We start from the raw sequence: 20,431 nt of genomic DNA, 5'->3' as shown, positions 1-20,431 counted from the left end.
AACCCAGAGCTGTTGGACATGCTACACCTAAAGAAATCCCAGTCCCTCTGAGCTACATTCTCTATGGACCTAAACCTTGTCACCACAATAAACAGAACATGCTGGGGGGATAGATTCCTGTCCCAGAGACTTCCTATACTCTGGAACAAGCAAAGTTCCTCATTAGCACTCTTCAAGAAAAATCTTGATGAGTGGATGGGAAATAGGAAATACACCCCAGGGATCACTTCTGTGGCTCTGCTCAACAGGGGCACAGGAAATTAACTTTCTTGGGTGGCGTAAGCCAGGGAACCTTGTTGGCTAGGCTTACTCAGGCTCTTGGGCTGATAGCCTAGTACCTACCTATGAACCTAAATGTCATTCTTGATTATAGTGCAAAAAGAAGCATGAATTATAGCTGTGTGCACCTTTAAACTGTGTACCATGGATTTATAGTATTATTTTGTAGTAATCCTCATTTTCTAAAGCATATTATCTCAACACGTTTCTCACAAAATACAGGTCACTGGCATTCAAGATTTCCTTTGCAGTATTGGTGCTTATTTGTTTAATGGAGAAATGTCTGGAACTATCTCAGTGCAGACAACCCTAAATTATTTACTTTTCTTTGTTATATGCACATTGGTATGCTGCGCAGCTGAGTGTTTGGCCAATGGTTTCAAATGTAAAGAAACTCAAGAAGTCAAGATGCACTATATCAGAATTATTTCAGTAATCTAGTATATTACATGCATTTATATCACTGGTTAAAATATCATATTTTCTTTTGCAGGAAGTCACCATAGATGATGCCCATATAAAAGCAATTAACACTTTGGCAGCTAAGCTTGAGAAGCAGAATAAAGATGATGTGAAAACTATCTATCGGCGCAAACAGCAGCTTAATGAACGGTAAGGTGATTGCATGGCATGATTTGCATCAGCATACCAGTACCTTTGCAAACAGTTCATACTAAAGACAATGCCATGAGTGCATAGTATGCAGTGACAGGGACGTTAGATGCACTAGATAAGACATGCTAGCACTCTGTCGAACGCAAGTTTAGTTCTGCCTTTTGTACTTTCCATTATATTATAATTAACCGTCCTTGATTAGGTGAGTGATCGGGAAGCTGCTGACATACATTACCAAAAACATGTTTGCATCTTCGGAAATATATGATCTTTATTCTGGACTAACATGACTAGTTTTCCTGTCAGGCAAATTCAAACTCTACATTTGTGGTAGTGAATGCAAAGTTAGCAGCAAGATGTGCCACTTAGGTAGATGCAGGGGCAAAAACAGCACAAAAAGCTACTATAACATGGTGTTTAAATAAATTTTAAGAGTTCCTACTGCTAAAGTCATGTGGGATGAGAGGTTTAATGCATAGATGTTAAACAATTGGAAACATTCCTACATATTATTTTACTGAAAAATAATACTTCTGAATAAAGATGAAGCTCTTAGCTCAGGAATCAGGGAGAAAGCCAGGATAATGCAGGATAAAAGCCCAAACTAGGGACACTGTTTAATATTATTCTTATTCACTTAGTAAGTTTACAGAATAAAATAATTCCTAGATGGATACGTTTCTTTAACTATAACATCTGTCATTATTTTTTGACCTAATCATCTCTGATTTGCCATCACACCACAGATTTTGCAAAAGACGGGAAACTTTCTTGAAACATAATCAAGGATACCTCTGAAATTCAAATATATTTGAGAGGGGATGCTTTGCACACTGTGATTGTACACACTGGTCAATATAGGATGTTAAGAGCAATGTAATTTTTATTTATTTATATTTCTTTATTTTCGGTTGACCAGGATAATGCACTGATGCACAAGGGCTCAGTTCATACATTGCTGTGATAAAGACAAGTATGCTGTTTCCAATTCCTGGTATTTGGTCTAATGTCATAGTGGCTAAGGTTTCTGTCTCAGAGTTCCATTGAGTCCAGGGTTTAATCCACATTTTGGTTACTATATGTGTAGAGCTTGAATCATATGTTTGGGGTTGCATAGGTTATTTCTGTGTACTCCAGTTTCATCCCAGTTAACAAATAACTTCAATTTCCAAAAGTAACTGCTGTAGTGAGTTCTGGTAGTCTTCAGGGTTTTTACTTAAGATATATCAGAGGCATAAATAACGGGAGCAATGTTTTGCTGATGATACTAAGACAGGGCTAACTATGGAGGATGGGAAAAATTCTAAGGAATGTGTTGGAAAGGCTGACCAAGATGGCAGAAAAATGGAAACATAGGTCCACAGCGGACAAGTGGAAAGTTCATAAGCTACAGCAACCCTGGTGGGAGGTATTAGGTAGGAGAAATGAAAATGGTGGGAACAGAGCAGGAAAAGGATCCAGGGTGTTAACATTTGCAACAAAACCAGCTTGGTGTAGCAGTAAAAGAATGCTGATGTCTGGATATGTGAAATATAAGTAGATTTAACTATTTAACATTTTGGTAACTAGCAATTGTAATCATGTTATTAACATTGCTTTTTCTTTCATTAAAAAATGTCACGAATGTTATACATTCGTAACTTGTAAAATATAAGATTCAGTAGTCTGTGGTGGAACTTCATTTTGTATGTCAGAGAAGTAATACTTACAGATGGTAAAGTAACTTGTAAAGTAAACATTAAACAGTCTAGACTGTTTTTTAAATTCCACCAGAGAAGATTTTAGAAGTTCTACCAGAGAAGATATTAGAAAAATGCATCCACAACCAGCTCCTTCACCACCTTTTTAGTAATAATCTGCTGTCTAGCTCTCAGCATGTCTTTTAACCTAAACATAGTACTAGTACAGCTCTAATATCTTTCACCAACACCATTAATCATCTCCTAAATGAAGGTCAATCTGTCTCTTCCATCTTTGTCATCATATCCAAAGCATTTGACACTGTTTTTGACCAACTACTTCTAGACAGACTTGCATCTTACGGCCTCACTACTGCATCCCTAACCTGGTTCCATAGCTATCTTTCCCATCATCAGCAGGCAACCAAATGAACAGCCTCTCACCCCTACTCCTCATCTCAGTGGGTGACCCCAAAGTTCCCTTCTTGGTCCCCTCCTCTTTACCATATTTACTAACAACCTCAGCTCAACAACTCATCTGGCACACATTGTCCAGTATGCTACTACCTACTACTACTAACTACTGTATTATTATTGCTGTTTGCTTTGTTACTGCTTGTGGAGCTTTTCTCTCTGGGCCTCCACTGAAAACGGGCTTCTGGCCCAGTCGGACACTACCCGGTTAACAAATGTAATAAGTAAATAATATTTGCAAATTCATTGTCTTTTTTAATAGGATATCATGAATCATTAGATGTTCAATACACATTTATATAATTATAGAATGGCCTGAAAGTATCTCTGTATTAGCTATATGTTTGTTCTCAGTTTTCTCCTTAGCATTCCTAACTCTGAATTCGTGCTGCACTGTCAGATGTTGTTGCAAGATATTATACGCTCTTTCTAAATGCAGTCTATCACCATGGAATTACTTTATGGTTGTTATTATACAGTGCTGCTTTCATCTGTATAATAGCTCATCTTGGAACATACCCTGACATATGTGACATAGCTGCTGTACTTTTTCTATCCCTATCTAAGAGTTTCAGTAATGTGAACCACATTCAGTTAATTAATAGGCTAGAAACTGTGGTGTTTCATCACCTGACACTGAGTGGTTTTATACCTGCTTTGAAATCAGACAGGCTTGGGGTTATGGTTAGGGTCAGGAATAGTGTTGCATTTAAAGGCAGGGTTATAAGGGTGTTGAGTGTTATGTCCCATTTGGGGATCTGAGAATTCTGCCTTCCACAATGATATATTTGGATAATGGTGTGTTTGTCGATTTTTCTTGAGTATACGTTTCAAAAATAGCTCTCTGAATATTTTACTTTTTGACTGCTTAATTTTGATTGTGAAGTTTTTGGTGAATTTATCTTTGAAACGGGATTATATTGTTACCGCCACTCCACCCCACTTTTTTAAAAATGAACTCTTCTCTCCAAATACTGCCACATACATATTGAAGAAGATGTGCAATATTTTCAGTTATTGCCGGCCTGGTAAGCATAAAAAAAATTACTTTCCAAATGAATAAGCTTATTCCTAAGCAAGCCATGCACAGCTCTGTGATGATGGTGATGATGATGATCATCATCATCATTACAATCATCATCATCAACCCCCTTTTTCATGTTTTCTACATGGGATCAGGGTGTTGTGTCACTTGTTGCAATCACTCCCTGTTTAATGCCACTCTCCTACCTTCTTTGACACTCATGCCTGACTGTCACAGGTCTTCTCTCATACAATCCATTCACATCTTTACTGGATGTCCTTGTTTCCTCTTGCCTTCTTCCTGTCTGTCCCAAATCTTCTTCACCATATTGTCTTCTGCTTTCCTGCACATGGGAATGAACTACCATAATCTGTTATTTTGTACCTTTTCTGCAATTGGGGCTATTTTGGCTTCTGCTCTTATGTCCTCATTTCTTTGTTTTTCCCACAGTGTGCATTCTGCCAGGCATCTCAGGAACTCATCACCTCTAGCTTCCTCATCTGCTCTGTCTTTCTTGCCAAGGTTTGTATACCATACAGTAGTACTGGTCACAGTACTGTTTTGTACACCTTACTTTTCAGCTTCTTTGACATTCTTCTGTCCTACACTACCTCTGACACCCTGTGCCAGTTAGCTGCTGCCCCTATGAGTCTAACTTTGATGTCCTGTTTCAGCCTTCCCTTTTTTTCAACCACCCCTCCCTGATACTTGAAACCGTTAACCTTTTCCACTATTTCCCCTTCTATCTCAATTTTCAGCTTTTCTTATTTCCCCCATTTGCTACCATTACAGCTCTCTTATCTGTACTCAGTTTCATCCCATGTTCTTCATTTTTACATCTGTCCCATCTTACCTGTTTGCTAATGTAGTCCATCACCAGTATGAATAGCAGTAGGCCCAGAGCTGAACCCTAATGCACACCCACTCCAAACAGGAACCGCTCTGTAAGATCAAACACTGTTTGTACTTGAGTTACTAGGTCCTTGTATGTGGCTTGCACTAATTCTGTGAATGTTTCTGGGAGTTTGAACCACTGCAGGACTGCCCAAATCAGCTGTCTTGGAACCTTATCATATGCTTTCTCTTTCCTAGCTTATTCTCAAGTATTTGTCTCACTACAAACATTGGGTCAGTTGTGCTACATCCTGATCTGAATCCAAACTGCTCATTTCCCATCTTACTTTGTACTATACTACATATTCATTTATCAATCAATCTCTCCAGAACTTTCATGCAGTGTTATGGGAGTTTGATACCTCTGTAGTGCTCAAAGTTGTGAATGCCCCTTTTTGTTCTTGTACTCTGGCACTAAGATGCTTATTCTCCAGTCATCTGGGATACAGCTTTCTCTCCGTATTGCTATCTGTACCCTCAGGAGCCATTTCTCCCCTACATCACTCAACATCTGTATCATATGAGTTGTGACCTCATCTGAGCCTGGTGCTTTCCCTGACTTCATTTTCCTTAGTGCTGTTCTTACTTCTTCTGTGGTGGCCTCCTCCTCTTCTTTCATGATAGGCAGTGTCTGGGGCAGTACAGCTTCTGTGGAGTTTTCTTCATTCAGAAGGTGCTGGAAGTACTCCTGCCATCTGATTATGATGTCCTGTGGACTGGTGAGTTGGCTGTTGCTGGCATCCCTTATGAGGAGTATCTGACTCTGTTCTTAATCTTTCTGTCTTTGCCTTGCAAGTTGATAGAGTTTCTTTGTGCCATCTACTGAGTCACTGTCCAGAAGTTGCAAAGAGTGATTCTGATGCCTTGTTCTTTGCTATCACAACACCTCTCTCAGCCTGTTTGTTAGCCAAACAATATTCCTTCCTAGCCTGGTCTGTCTTTTCTATCTAAAAAAATAAAACACCAAGTTCACAGCGGCTTCAAGATTCCACCAATAACCACACGAAAGAAGCAGCTTATCAGGCAAAACAATAAAGCAAAATAAATAAAGGCTTTAGCTATAGGACAGCCCACATCTGATGAAGTGCTTTTTTCAAACGAAAACGTATTGTTGAGTGTTAATGTGCTGTGTACTGTGAATTAAAGTGTGGTGATGTGCATCGAGCTGCCCGGTGTTTTCTTTTTACTTCACACTGTTCTAGGCTGTCTTTTCTATCTACAACTTTTTCCTGCACTCTTTCATTCTTTTTTTTCTCAATTACCTTTATTGAAAATTTTAACAGCAAAATATTAATGTATGATAATATAAATATTATAAAACAAATATGCATATCTAAAAGAACAATAATAAACAACAACTAAAATAACTATTGATAGTGGCATCTACTATAATACAAAGTTTTTTAATCAGAAAAGAAATGTGATAAGAGTAGTTGTTAATTAATTATTAAAGTCTGTTTATGCAGCAGTTCTTTGAATTTTAACCATATATTATATGAAGAAGAGATTCCAGATATTCTTGTCTTGATTGCGATAAGTTTAAGATGACAAAGTATAGTTGCCAAGTATACAAATTCCTTGATAGTAGGAGTCGTCTGATTATTCCAGTTCTTGATGATGACTTTTCTTGCTATTGTTAAGATACTCAGTGGAAGGGGGAATTTTATTTTCATGACACCAGTGGGAATAGCTGTATTAAATAAAATAAGAGATTTGGTCAGCATAAATGTATCATTAAAAACTGACTGTAAGAGAGAATTCATATTATCCCAATATGTTGTCAGTCATATTTTATATTTAGTTTACATCTCCAGCATACTATGTCTTTATTATTCATCAATTCAGCTTTATGCAGTGTGATAAAGGTTTTATGTAAGAACTTCCAAAAGAATATCCACCTTAGTGATGAAGTAGTTTGTTTTGAAGATTGGAGTACTGTTTTTTTATCATCTTCACTTGGGGAGTTATTATTAACAAGTCTAAAATAATCCCAATAGCTTTCTCTGTGTCATACTGTTGATTTCTTAAGTACCTTATATGATTTCTTAAGTACCTTATATATTTTAGATAGATGTCCCTCTCCAATTATATTCTGGTGTATTAGAATAATGAGTAAATCAATGAATGTGGAGAAAGAATTTCTAACTATTGGTTGCATTAGATTAATTTTATGTTCAAATAATTGCCTACAATTTTGAATTTCTAACCACATATCTTTGCTTAACTCAAAGTTATTAATGATATGTTCAACATTTTGTAACTTTCTATTTTCTAGTAATTGATACCAGTATAACAGCTTTTTGTCTTTAAATGCAGTCATTGTTGTGAAATTAAATGTATTAATATTATTTTAATTATAGGCAATTGGAATGCTTTATATTTAGAGTTCCTGAAAATGAAACTTTTAAAGGAGGTTACTATCATATTAATATACTAAGAGTTAATTGTTTGTTTTTCTTTTCTATAAAATAGTCTTTTTAAACACCTTTACATTTTTTTGCAGCTATTTTAATATTATATGATTTCGTTAAATTACTGGATTTACAACAAATACTTCCCTTAATATCTTTCCATTTGGCATTATAATTGTTATTTAACCGATAAATTATTGTCTTAACAATTGAGGATAAGGAATATAATTCTAAATCTGAAAGACCAATACCGCCTGATATCCAGCTTCTAATGTGATGGTTTAAAGGCAATCAAGGCTTATTTGGAAACCATAAAAATCTCAGAAACAAAGCATTATACTCTTTTATTTTTTGGGGGGGAGTGGGATGGATAAAGATTGTATTATATATAGAATTTTAGGAGGAATTATCATTTTTATTATGGAGTGTCTCCCTTCCATAGTGAAAAAAAGATTCTATTTATTAAGAGTTTGTTTTATGAAAGTTAAGTTATTATAATTAAGGGTTTTTGTACCTTTAATATTATCAGATGAGATTATCTACAAGTAAATGATTTTACCATCTGTCACAATGTATTTAAATAATTTCTTCTATTAATATGATAATTAAAAGGTAGTATTTTAGTCTTATTCTCATTAAAACTAAGTCCAGATTTCTTCTGGAATATTTCTATTGCTTGAAATACTGCAATGCAAGAAGAATTGCAGTCAGTCAAAGTTAATAGGATGTAATCTGCAAATAATTGTATTTTGTGGATTAAATCATTATTTATTAGTATGCCTTTGGTGTTTTTATTTGATCTTATATAATTTTCAAAGGTTCCATAACTAGAGCAAAAAGCAATGGGGACAAGGGGCAGCCCTATTTAGTACCTTTAGTAATCATGATTGATTGTGAAGTATATGAGCCTATCTTAATGTATGGTTCATAGGTTCATAGGTTCATACTAGGCTATCTGCCCTAGGGCATTTATAAGCCTAGCCAGAGTGTGTGTGGCTTTCACCACCCCTTAGGATGAGAATACTATACCCATTAGTTTGCTGTGCTTCTGTCCAGCAGTGATACAGAGATGATTCACAGGGTAAACCTACGATCTCCCATCCACTCGTCAAGATTTCTCTTGAACAGAGTCAGTGAGGGGCTCTGCCTCACATGGACTGGGATTCTGTTCCATAGTGTAGGGAGTCTCTGGGTGATGAATCTGTCCCTCCAGCATGTCCTATTTATATCCGTGTTGAGGTTTAAGTCTCTTGCTCTCGTGGCTCTGGTGGATTTGGATTTTTTGAGGTGGAGCATGTCCATTAATTCCGGGTTGGACATGGCCTTGTATGTCAGGCACAGATCACCTCTGAGCAGACGGTATGCGACTGAATAGAGCTGGAGTTTCTTCAGTTGGGCATCGTATGACATATGTTTGAGCCCCTTTATCCTTTTGGTGAGGAACTTTTGGGGTCTTTCCAACTGCTGCAGGTGTCGGGTAAGGTACATTCCGAATGGGGCGTTATACTCAATCATTGGTCTGATAAGTGAAGAGTACAGGGGTACAATGACCTCTCCTGATCTGGATGTGAATCCCTTCATGATCAGGTGGGCAATGTAGAAGGTCTTCCTAACCACTTTGGCAATGTGAGTGTCAAAAGAGAGGTTACTGTCAACTTGGGTCCCCAGGTCCCTGATAACTTCTTCCGTGTTTAATGGATTACCACCTATGTGGTAATTAGGGGTTACCTTGTTTTTCCCAAAGGGTATGACTATACATTTTTTGGCATTTAGCTTAAGGCCATGGCTCTGGCACCAGTTATCCATTTCTATGAGACCTTTCTGGAGGATGTCTGTGTCTGATGGAGTGTCAATTATGGTGCCCAGTTTGCAGTCATCTGCAAATTTTGTCAGCCACAATCCCCCTATGTTTGCCTGCACTTCAGAAAAATAAATGCCGAACAAGTGGGGGCCCAGGACTGAGCCCTGTGGGACACCGCTCGTGACCAGCTTAGAGTCTGACATGGCACCAGCAACTCTAACCCTGTGTGTTCTGTCCTTGAGCCAGTTTGCAACCCATCCTGTGACATATGGGTTTACATCTAAGCTGGTGAGCTTTTCTATGATGCCCGAGTGGGGTATTGTGTCGAATGCTTTTGCTAGGTCAAGGTAGGCTGTGTGAACTGCCTTACCCTCATCAATGGCCTTAGTGACTGTTTCGAAAAAGTCGACCAAGTTCAAGAGGCAGGATCTGCCCTTGACAAAGCCAAATTGGGTAGGATCCAGTGTCTGTAGGTCCCCAATGTCTTTATTTATGAGTTCCATTATGATCTATGCAGTATGCAAAGGAATTTTCATAGAAATGTTTGATTAATTGTATGAAATTGTTTGAACAACTATATTCCTGCAATACTTATAGTAACTACTCCAAATTCACTGAATCAAATGTCGTATTGATATCCAGACTAACCAAAGTTAGCTCTTTCTTGAATTATTAGTATAATCAATTATTGATAGTATTCTCTTGATATTCCTGTTTATTATAAACCTAGTCTGATCATTGTGTATCAACATTGAAAGAAATTGTTTTATTCTAGAGGCATAGATTGCCATGAATATTTTATAATCTACATTTATTAATGATACTAGTCTATATGAAGAACATTGTCTTGAGTCATTGTCAGATTTTAAAATTGGGGACATTAGGGTGTATTTCCAGGATGGTAGTACCTTCATAAGTCCTTTAACTATTGACAATACCTCTAGTAAGATACTCAAAGGATCCTTAGTCATCATTTTATATAGTTCAGGTATTATATCATCATTTCCAAGTGCCTTATTGGGTTTTAATTTATTAATTTGAATTTTGAATTCAGATATTGATATAGCCTTGTCAGTTATTTTTATCAGTTATTTTTATTTGATCCTCTGACAGCCTATTTCAGTATATTTTCATAAATGTTTTAATTAGATCTTATGTATCCATTGTTCATTTGTGTTGATTAATCTTATTAAAGTAAGACCTGAAAATATCCAGAAGATCTTCTATTTCAGTGACCTTCTTTTTACTACTAGAGGAGTATAATTATTTGATGTGGTTAGATTTAACTATCGTTTTTATTCTAGTATCCAGTGTATCCATGGATTTAGGATTTATGGAATAATTAGTTATTTTAATATTTTCTAAATTTATCATAGTTTTGTGTTGTAAATTTTCTAAATACTTCTGTTTACACTATTTATTTCCTCCATTGTTATTTCCTTTTTGACTATCTAATTTTATCTTATCAATTTTCTCCTGTACATCTGTCAGTTCCTTGACCCCATTGTTTCTTTTTTGTGCATACCAACTTGTAATTTTGCCAAAAGGTATGCTTTTAAAGAGTCCCATACAAAAATCTCAGAGGTGTTACCTATATGAACCAACCCTTTACACCCATTATTTAATCCATTGATATTAACTGATATGCCTTTCAAATTGGCCATACTACTGAAATAGGAAATATAAGTAAGTATTACATATAATACCCCCATACATTTGTAAATAATATGGTACAGGAAAAGCTATTATTATATCTAGTGAACTGCTTACTCACAGATATAAGATAATTGAGATTGTTAATTGTAAACTTTCTATGAAGAATAGTAGACAAAAAAAAAGAATAATTTGTAAACTATTATACATGCACTGTCCCCCCCTCCGAGTTTAAAACTCCTGGTTATAATAGCAATCCTATTCAGACACTACCACTTACCCACAAATACATATCTAGCATCACTCTACTACTTCAAAAGTTATGATATATGAATGGTCTAACTTAATAAAATTAAAAGGAGTTAGTATACTCAGATTATAAATAGTCATTTACTTGCTATAAAACTTAAAAACTATAAAGCATAGCAGATTTTGTAGTCATTTGGTTCTATTCTATTTATAAAAGCCTATATAGTATTATAATAATTCCAATCATTTCTTTCAGTTCTGAGAAAAAGAGATTAACATAGATAAAATACATTGCATATAACGTTGTTTATAACAATCATGCTGTATTACTAATATACTATTATATATTATTGATGATGTGACTAACTAGTTAACTATTTAAACTCAGTTCTGACTACAAGACTCTACATGCTTGGATATCATGGCAGACACATATGATATTAATAAACTTCTCTAAAAAAATCTTTGTCTTTTGTGAGGATGTGCATATACAATTATCTTTTAAAATGTGTCTCTTCGATAAATAGGATATCATATTCACTAGAACATACTGTATACTAGAACATACTATGAGATATAAAATATTAAAAGATTAACTGTGAAGTCTAAAATAACCAATAATATTATTATATTTGTACTGAGGGATAACATATGGTTGGCAACATACCCACTACAGTCTTTTTAAGACACACATATATTCCCAACTTATCAAAATGACTGTGTAATTTTGTCTGACTTGTGGAAAACATGGTATTACTTTCATATTAGTCCCTCCTTTACTATTCATCAGACTTTCAATTAATTTTCAGAGCATGAGTTTCTAATATTGTTATGTATTTGACCTCGTCACTTCCTGCTCAAAAAGCACATCCACACAGAAACCAACACAGATCATCACCGCAACCACTCTCATAAACATATACATATCTATTACCCACATCTGTAGAACAAGTGAACCAAGCAAGGGGCTGCCATCAACAAGCATAAACAAGATCATCCTCCCTTCTTTAAATTAATAGAATAGAATGTAATTTGAATAATATAATATTTTATATAAAAGTTAAATTGAAGAAATGAATTCCATATTGTGTATGGTGCCACAGTACTATAAAATGTATTATATGACTTAAACAGAGAAATATAGGTTTTACAAGTGTTAAAATAGTAATTTTGAGGTAAATGTAACAGAGAATGCAAGTTAATTAACACCCTCTTACTATTTTGCACTTAATCTGTGTGTTAAAATCAAGCATAAAAAATAAGTTATGTACTCACCATAACATTCCATCTGTCTTGTCCATTTTCATTCTTCCTCAACTGATGGGTTCAGATCCAAACTGTTGGATCCAACTTATGGCTGTTGTAAAAGCTCATGGCAACATAGAACTCTCGAGCTTCTCTCCTCCCCAGAATGCACCATCCCCAATTACCTCAGATCTTGTTTGCTGGCTATAGCATAAAGAAATAATTCTTATACAAATAGACATAAATGTAAACATAGAAGAAAGGCTAGAAAAGGCTATATCTGGAGCTTCATAATGCTTGGAGTATACAAAATTATTCATATCTATTCACTCTTCCAGAAAAAAATATAAGGATGGGGGTTGGTGGGTGGAGAGTTGAGGAAGAATGAAAATGGACAACACAGATGGAACGTTTTGGTGTGTACATAACTTTTTATCTGCTATTGTCAATTTTCATTCTGTCCTCACCTGATGGAACAGAGTCCCCAGCTACCTAAATCTAGGAGTAGACTCAAGGAAGGATATTCCAAAGCATCATTGAGCCAAATGATGGTCTACCTCTGGATACCAAATCCAATTTATAATGAGTGATAAAGGCATTGGGGGAAGCCCAAGTTGCTGCTGCACATATTTCATCCATGGAAGCTCTTGAATGAAAAGCTAAGGAAGTTGCTACAGACCTGGTTGAATGAGCATGTAATTTCTTTGTTAAAGGGATATCCAGTTTGTTGTAAACAAAAGAGATGCAGCCAGTAATCCATCTGACTAGAGTGACGTTGGACACTGGTTTACCCAGTTTCACATCACAAAATGAAACAAATAACTGATCTGTATTTCTGATGTCCTTTGTTTTATGTAAATAGAAATGCAGTTGCCTATGAACATCCAATAAATGCAATAAATATTCGCCTTTGAATAATTTGGAAAGAAAACTGGTAATTTTATGGACTGGTTATATTACACTCTGATACTATTTTGGGCAACAAAGATGCATTGGCTTGTAATGTAACTCTATCTTTATGAAAAATTAGATATGGGGGTTTCACAGATAAGGCTTGAATTTCTGAAATTCATCTGACAGAAGTAATTGTTACCAAAAACAAAGTTTTCCAAGAAATAAATTTAAGATCACAGTCATGTGCAGGTTCAAAGGGTGGATTAACCAAGGCTTGCAGTACCAGATTTAGATCTCATGAAGGAGGAGTAGGATCTTTAAACAGAGGTCTTAACAGAAGTTTGCCTCATAAATAGTTTTACATAGTTTATGAGAAGTGAGTGAGGAACCCTCAAATCCAATATGGAAATTAGAAATTGCTGCCAACAGAACTTTAACTGTTGAAGAACAGACTCCTTGATTAAAATGTAGCATCAAAAATTGAAGAATGCTGTGAATTGGGGCAGAAAAGGGTTCCACATGATTTTGAAGTGCTGAGTGTACAAATCTTTTCCATTCACTAATATAAAGTTACATTGTAGATGGTTTAAGAGAAGATAACAAAATCTGGTGGACATGTGATGAGAGCATAGTTTGTCTGGCTAAGACTGGAAATGGAGAAACCAAGCTATCAGCTTGAGACTGGGGAGGTCCAGGTGTATTATGCCTGTCGGTTGAGATAGCAGATCTGGAGTTGGGTCCAGAATCCAGGGTTGATGAATTAAATGAGGACACAGGAAGGGGGAACCAAATCTGTCGAGTCCAATAAGGAGCAATGAGGATGACCTTGCTCTTCAACCTGGCAGCTCTCTGTAGAAACTTTGAGAGCAAAGGAATTGGGCGTAAGCATAAAGCAGACCAGGGGTCCAATTATGGAGAAGAGCATACCCCGTGGGGGATTAGGGCAAAGTAGCTGCACTTGTTGTTCAGGGGAGATATGAAGAGATTGTAGCATGACTGTACCCACTGTCAGAAAATCAATTCCACCACATCCTCGTTGAGGCCCACTCGTGAGGTAGTAGGATGTACCTGCTCAGTTTGTCTGCCAACACACTGGACTTCCCCAGAATGTGCATTGCTATAAGAAAGCAGTTGGAAGAGATTGTCCATTGCCAAATCCTGAGCACTTCTCGACACGGGGGGGGGGGGGGATAAGATCTGGTTCCTCCTTGTTTGTTGATGTACCAAATCACTGACATGTCTGTTTGAATTGCAATCATCAGTAGTCACAATGACCTTGGGCTGAGAGGGGATGAATAAACTGCCTTGTAGACCTTGTTCTGACTGAATCCACTGCATTAGATCCCTCTTGCATATGTTGGTGATTCATATCACAGCAGATAAAGGAAGGTGAAGTACTGAACATTGTGAGGCCAGCATCCATTGAATAATTCTCATATGAAATCTGGCTAAGGATAGCAATGTTATTGCTGCTGACATTGATCCCAAAGATTATGGTACTCCAAACTATTTTTTTCACTTGTGATCTTATTGTCTCAACTCTGGAGAGGAGAAGTGAGGTTATAGTTGATTTTGTGTCAAGCAGTGCTCCTATGAATTCTAGACTTTGACTTGGTTCTAGATGAGACTTTTTGTAGTTTATGGTTATTCCTAGTAGGACACATGTCTGGATCATTTTTTCTGTTGTCATAATGAGCTGATGCCTGGTTGGGGTGGAGATTAGCCAGTCATCTAAGTATCTCAACACTCATAATCCCTGCAGTCTCAAGTGAGCTGCTACTACCACCACACATTAACACCCTGGGGTCTGTGGTGAGAGCAAAGAGCAGAACCCTGAACTGGCTGTGACTTGCTCTCAGCCAGAAGCATAAGAATTTTCTGGATTGTTTGTCCATCTTTATATGATAGTATGCATCCTGAAGATCTGTCGAGTACATCCAATTGTCCTTTGCCAATAATGGAAGAATGGACTAACTTGAGACCATTTGGAACTTAGTCTTTCAAATGGATTTGTTTAAAATGCTGAGACCTAGAATGGGTCTCCAGTCCCCTGTTTTCTTTGGCACTAAAAAAAACCTTGAATAAGTTATGGATTCTATCTGGTCTGGGGGGACCTCTTGGATGATTCTTTTTTTCTAGCAGCTTTTTGAATTTGAATTGCTGCTTGTGTCCTCTGAGCGGAACATCAGGAAATGTGCTTGAATTGGGAGGAAAAAGGGAAAATGGTATTATATAACCTTTGGAAAGGATCCTCTGCTCCCAAGTATCCACTGTTATTTCTAGCCAGGCTCTCTGTTGCAGGGACAAATGACCTATTATTGCCTCCAGAAGGGGACACTCAGGCCTCCTTTCAGGAGTGCTGAAAAGGTTTACCAAAGAACAATTCTCTGGACCTTTGGTTATGCAGGCCAGCTCTGCTGTGAGAGTGACATCTACCATTTGAGTTCCCCCCTCTGTCTCTGGGGGAACTTCGTCCATGTGTATCCTGGAAAGATTCTTGGGATATTTTTGAACCACATTTACCACCACCTCGATGATTCCTTGAAAAGGATCTTGGAGGGGTGGAAAACATACGCCCATGACAGAAAGGGTCTTTCCAGTCTTCTCACACCTGGGGGCCAAAAAGAGACATGCTGTCAAAAGAAGCATTGACAAATGAAGACTTAAAGGGCTCCACAAAATCACATAAGTGCATCCAGGCATGTCTCATAATGGAAATGCCTGAACCCGCTGCCCTGAGGGACATGCTTCCTGAATCTGTCCATTGCTCTGGACTCCTTGTTGGGGGGGGGGGGTTGAACAGAGGAACTTTCTTCAGCGAGTTCCTTCTTAGTGGCCACCGCCATGACCATGGAATCAACAAATACACCCTTGGGCCAAAACTGTTTATCCTCTGGAGCTGTCATGATTTTATCAGGCTTCCTGGGAATTGGCTTAATGGTATCTGGATCCTTCCATGCCCACTGAGAAATCAATTTAATGAGCTTGTTGGCAGGTGGGATCACCTAGGAGCTAGATGGGCCTGTACCAATCACCTCCAAGAGTACAGGTTCCTCTGATGAGGGGTCACTGGGCTTTCAGCCACCTCTTTGTTTCAGGATTTCTAGGATGTCTCCGAATAAGACATCATCAGGAAGTGACCGTGGGGACACCATGCCCTCTTCAAAATCTGTATCTTTAGTGACAAATTCAGAGGAATGTAAATGCTTCCTCTTGCATGGTTTCTTCTTAGGGTACTCTGGGGAGGTATCAGAAGGAGTGTGGATAACCTGATGGGAAGCCTGGGGTTTTGGTACTGGCTGTCCCTGTGGAGAGGAGAGTTGACACTCCAGATGCAAAGATGGTACAGCTGTAGTCAGAGGATTCAAGAGGGTAGGTGTTATCTAAATCAGGGGTGCAGACAGGGCTCTCTCTATGACTGCAAAGGTGGACCACCCCAACAGGGGAAGGAACCCTGGATCTGAGAAGGCAATTCTCTGATCTATGGTCCTAATCTGCCCCAAGGACAGTCCTCCTGAGGCTGAAGTCAGAGCCAAACTGACCATTGCCAAGGCTCCAATGCATAGAGACAGCTCCAAAACTCTCAGAGTTGACTGAAGCTTTTCAGACCCGATAAGGTAGACTTGGCTCCAAGAGCTCTCCTGATTCAACTGAACTGAAGAGCTCAGAGCAAGCCTTGGATCTGAGGATGAAAGGATGCGTGGATCTAAAGCTGACAGGCCCAGATGACTCAGATCCAAGACTTCCAAGGCCTTATAAGAATACAGAGAGGAATTGGTAATGGTGGAGTACTGGATGTAGGAGCAAAAATGATAACTGACTGGCTCTGTGCCAGGAGAATGTTTCTCACTAGCCTCTCCACATCCTCTTTTTTAAGGCTTCTGGAAGAATGAGTGGATAGCTCTGAAGGAGATCTTGCCCTGTCTAAGAAAGGAGAAGTAACCCTAGGGGGAACTAGGTCCACTGAGGGGGAGTATCTTGTTTTTGGTAAAATTACCACATGAGCAATCTTTGTGTCAGATCTGAGGATGTCTGATCCACGGTATCTTTAAATTTTGAGCTTTTTGGATCCAAAGAACTAGTCAGAGTAGAGGATTGTTTCTTCATATTTCTCAGATCTGAGGATGAAGTTGGAACCAAAGATATAAGCCTTTTCCTTTTTGGATCTAAGGGAACTGATGGATCCAAAAAAGATCTTTTTAAGGGCTTCTCTGAAGTCTTAGAAGAGGCAGTTCAGATGCTTGGAGAAGTGGAAGACACTTTCTTTGATTTTTCTATTGTAGCTCCAGATAAGGCCTCACTAAAGGAAGACAGAAGCAATCCCTTCAGTATTAATTTGTTCTTGCATTCAACCAGGGCCCTTGGGTTAAATGCATGACAAATGGAGGAATTTCCTTGGAGAGAGAGGGGTCTAAAACAGAACACGTAAAGTGTGTGAGCATCTGAAAAAATAATTTTCTGACCACATTTACTACATTTCTTAAAGCTGCTGGGCTCTTCTCTTGTTCATACATCTTAATATCAAAATTCTAATGGTTTCCACTAACAACTAAGATAATAACAATAACAACAAACACACTCTAAAAAACTGTAAGACTGTAACTTTAATTTTTTAAAGTCTAACTTGAACTTTAACCTGTCAGGTTTAAACTGTCAACAGACTCTAAGTGGACATCTTTCTACTTCAGATCACTAAAGTCAAAAACCCAGAAATGACTATTAAGGTTTATTTTCTTAAACGAAAAGAGGAAAGAAGAAGAAAAGAGGAAACTACCTACAAAGGTTGCTAAGAGCTACGATGAGCATAGAAGACAAGAAAAAGGGATTGGGAGAAATATACTATCAAGATTATCCTACATTGTATGCAAGTACTAGGCAACAGAAAAACACAATTGGAAAACAAGAAAATTAGGAGCAAAAAATGCACTTATCCACCTTTAAGCTTGAGAGTCTAACAACCACGTCTTTTGCTGGAGGCAGCAAACAAGATCTGAGGTAACTGGGGTTGGTGCATCCTGGATAAGGGAGAAGGTCAAGAGTTCTATGTAGCCGTGAGCTTTAGCAACGGCCAAGTTGGATCCTTCGGGTCAGATCCGAACCCAACAGTTGAGGACAAATTGAAAAATGACAACATCAGATCAACATTTTATTCAGTATTACACACACACACACACACACACACACACACACACACACACACACACACACACACACACACACACACACACACACACACGCACACTCAAAAGAACTCTGTATAAATTGTCTCCTCAGAGAAAAGGGTGGGAAAGAAACATTCTATTAGAATCTGCTCCGTGAGAGGGAAATACTTTCATTCATGTTACACTGAGAAAGAAGGCTGTATAAGTGGTTAAAACCAATTTGCTCCCTGCTATTTAAGAACCTCTGCTATAACACTTCTTGTTGTTTTATTTTTTGTTATAACTATTTGGTACACTCTCTTCCTTTCTGTTCTCTTTGCTTTTGTATATCCATCCTAGCAGGGGAGTGGACAGCAAAAGAATAACTGTCAGGTTTCAAAGTGAAACCCCAGTGTTAAAATACAAAAGGTATCCACGCCAGCACCAAACATCACAGATAAAAGACTATATAAGGGAAAAAAGAAAGAAAAAATAGGGAAAAAAATAAAACATCTTCATATACACTGCATACACCCACTATTTTATCACTCTATTAGTAAAGAAGCACTCATAAACATCATAACAGTCTGACATCTCTTAGAGAAAGCACACCCAAATCTCATACATACGACATTTCACATATTCCAATCAACCATGACATATGAATTAAGATAAAAAAAAAAACACCATAAACATTCAGTTCATTATTTAGTGTACTAAGGGCAACTTGCTATTATGTTATGTTGTCACCAGATATCACTTTAGGATTTATGTGGCACATATATGAAGAAAGAAAACCAGGATATATATGTATGTAGATAGAGTTCATTTCTTAATACTTATTAAGCTAAGGCATATATTTAATATGGAAAATAAAATATAGAATATTAGCTTAGCAATACATTTAGGAAAAGAAAAAGTGACATTTATTTACTTATAGAGTTGTGAATCCTTCATTCCTTCATTTCATCTATATGTCCATTAACTGAATTGGTAAACCTTGTCACGGAAAAAGAAATTTGTTATTAAACAGTTAACATCAATATTATACCAAAGCTAAGAGTCATTTGTCCTTTAATTTCTTTTTCTTCTCATTGGATTTCCAGGTATTTACTTCTGCTTGTCTCTTCAAAGTACTATTGTTCCAGTCCATATCTTCAGTTTTGTTTAGAATTTTTTTGTTTGTTTTTAAAAATGACAGTGAAGAGTGTGAGTCTTCAAAGTTGGTGGACTTCTGCATTCCAGCACCAGCTTTCCTTACATACCTTATTTCTGTACCTGACTCAGCCACATATCTGTTATGCTGATTTGAGGTGCTGCCATTCTTCTTTAACTTCACATATTTCCTCTTTTCCTGAGGTCCTTCAGTCCTGAATAATTTCTTGAACTAGTATAACTTTCCTCTAGTCACCTTTCTGGTCTTCATCTTGGTGTCTCTTTTGACCCTAGAGCTTTTTTCTGACCACTGCTTGCAGCTGATTGTGGCCACCAGTGGCTTATGCTGTGGGTGACTGTTTCAGTGGGGATGACTTTGCAATTACTAAGGTCTACCCAAGTTGCATGCTGGCCACTTTGTTTGTGATCTTGTGACTGTCTTGCTTTCTGAACCATGTGTTGGCTACCATCAAGCTATTTTCCTGACAGAAGTCTGGTATGGCCTCTCCTTATTTATTCCTGTTACCCCACCCATTGTGGACCTAGTCAGTCCTCATATCCAGTTCTATCTGTCCCCATATGTGCATTCAGGTCACCCATTACCAACACCAATTCTTGTTGTCCTGTTTCATCTAGTAGGTCCTGCAGCTGCTGCCTGAATGTACTCTTTTCTGACTGCTGTGGGACATAGGCTAAGATTATGAATGGTGCCCTATCCTTACATTGGAGTGTGATTGCTATAAGTCTATCACTAATTGTGATGATCTCCCTCACTATCTTCTGAAGTCCCTCCCTCACAACAAATCTTACACCACTATTAGCCTGCCCTCTTTCTGTGTAGTAAACTCTGGATTGCAAGCCAAGTGGTTTTGCAGCACTGTCCTTCCAGCTTGTCAACTGGATACATAGGATATACA

At 37.6% G+C, this 20,431-nt stretch overlaps 1 protein-coding gene across 1 annotated transcript in view; it reads left to right on the top strand.

Annotated features, from left to right (window-relative positions):
* SPTBN5 (spectrin beta, non-erythrocytic 5) overlaps window positions 1-20,431 on the top strand; it is a 1,783,454-nt gene that overhangs the window by 1,063,805 nt on the left and 699,218 nt on the right. Inside the window, exon 41 of the mRNA XM_044073536.1 lies at window positions 773-891. Within this exon, the coding sequence (XP_043929471.1) occupies window positions 773-891 (119 nt within the window). The remainder of the gene's footprint in view (window positions 1-772; window positions 892-20,431) is intronic.

Source organism: Protopterus annectens, chromosome 6.part0 (genome assembly GCF_019279795.1).
Source record: "Protopterus annectens isolate FY-2018-M chromosome 6.part0, PAN1.0, whole genome shotgun sequence".
Taxonomy (NCBI): domain Eukaryota; kingdom Metazoa; phylum Chordata; order Ceratodontiformes; family Protopteridae; genus Protopterus; species Protopterus annectens.
This window is presented reverse-complemented; position numbering and strand designations above follow the sequence as displayed.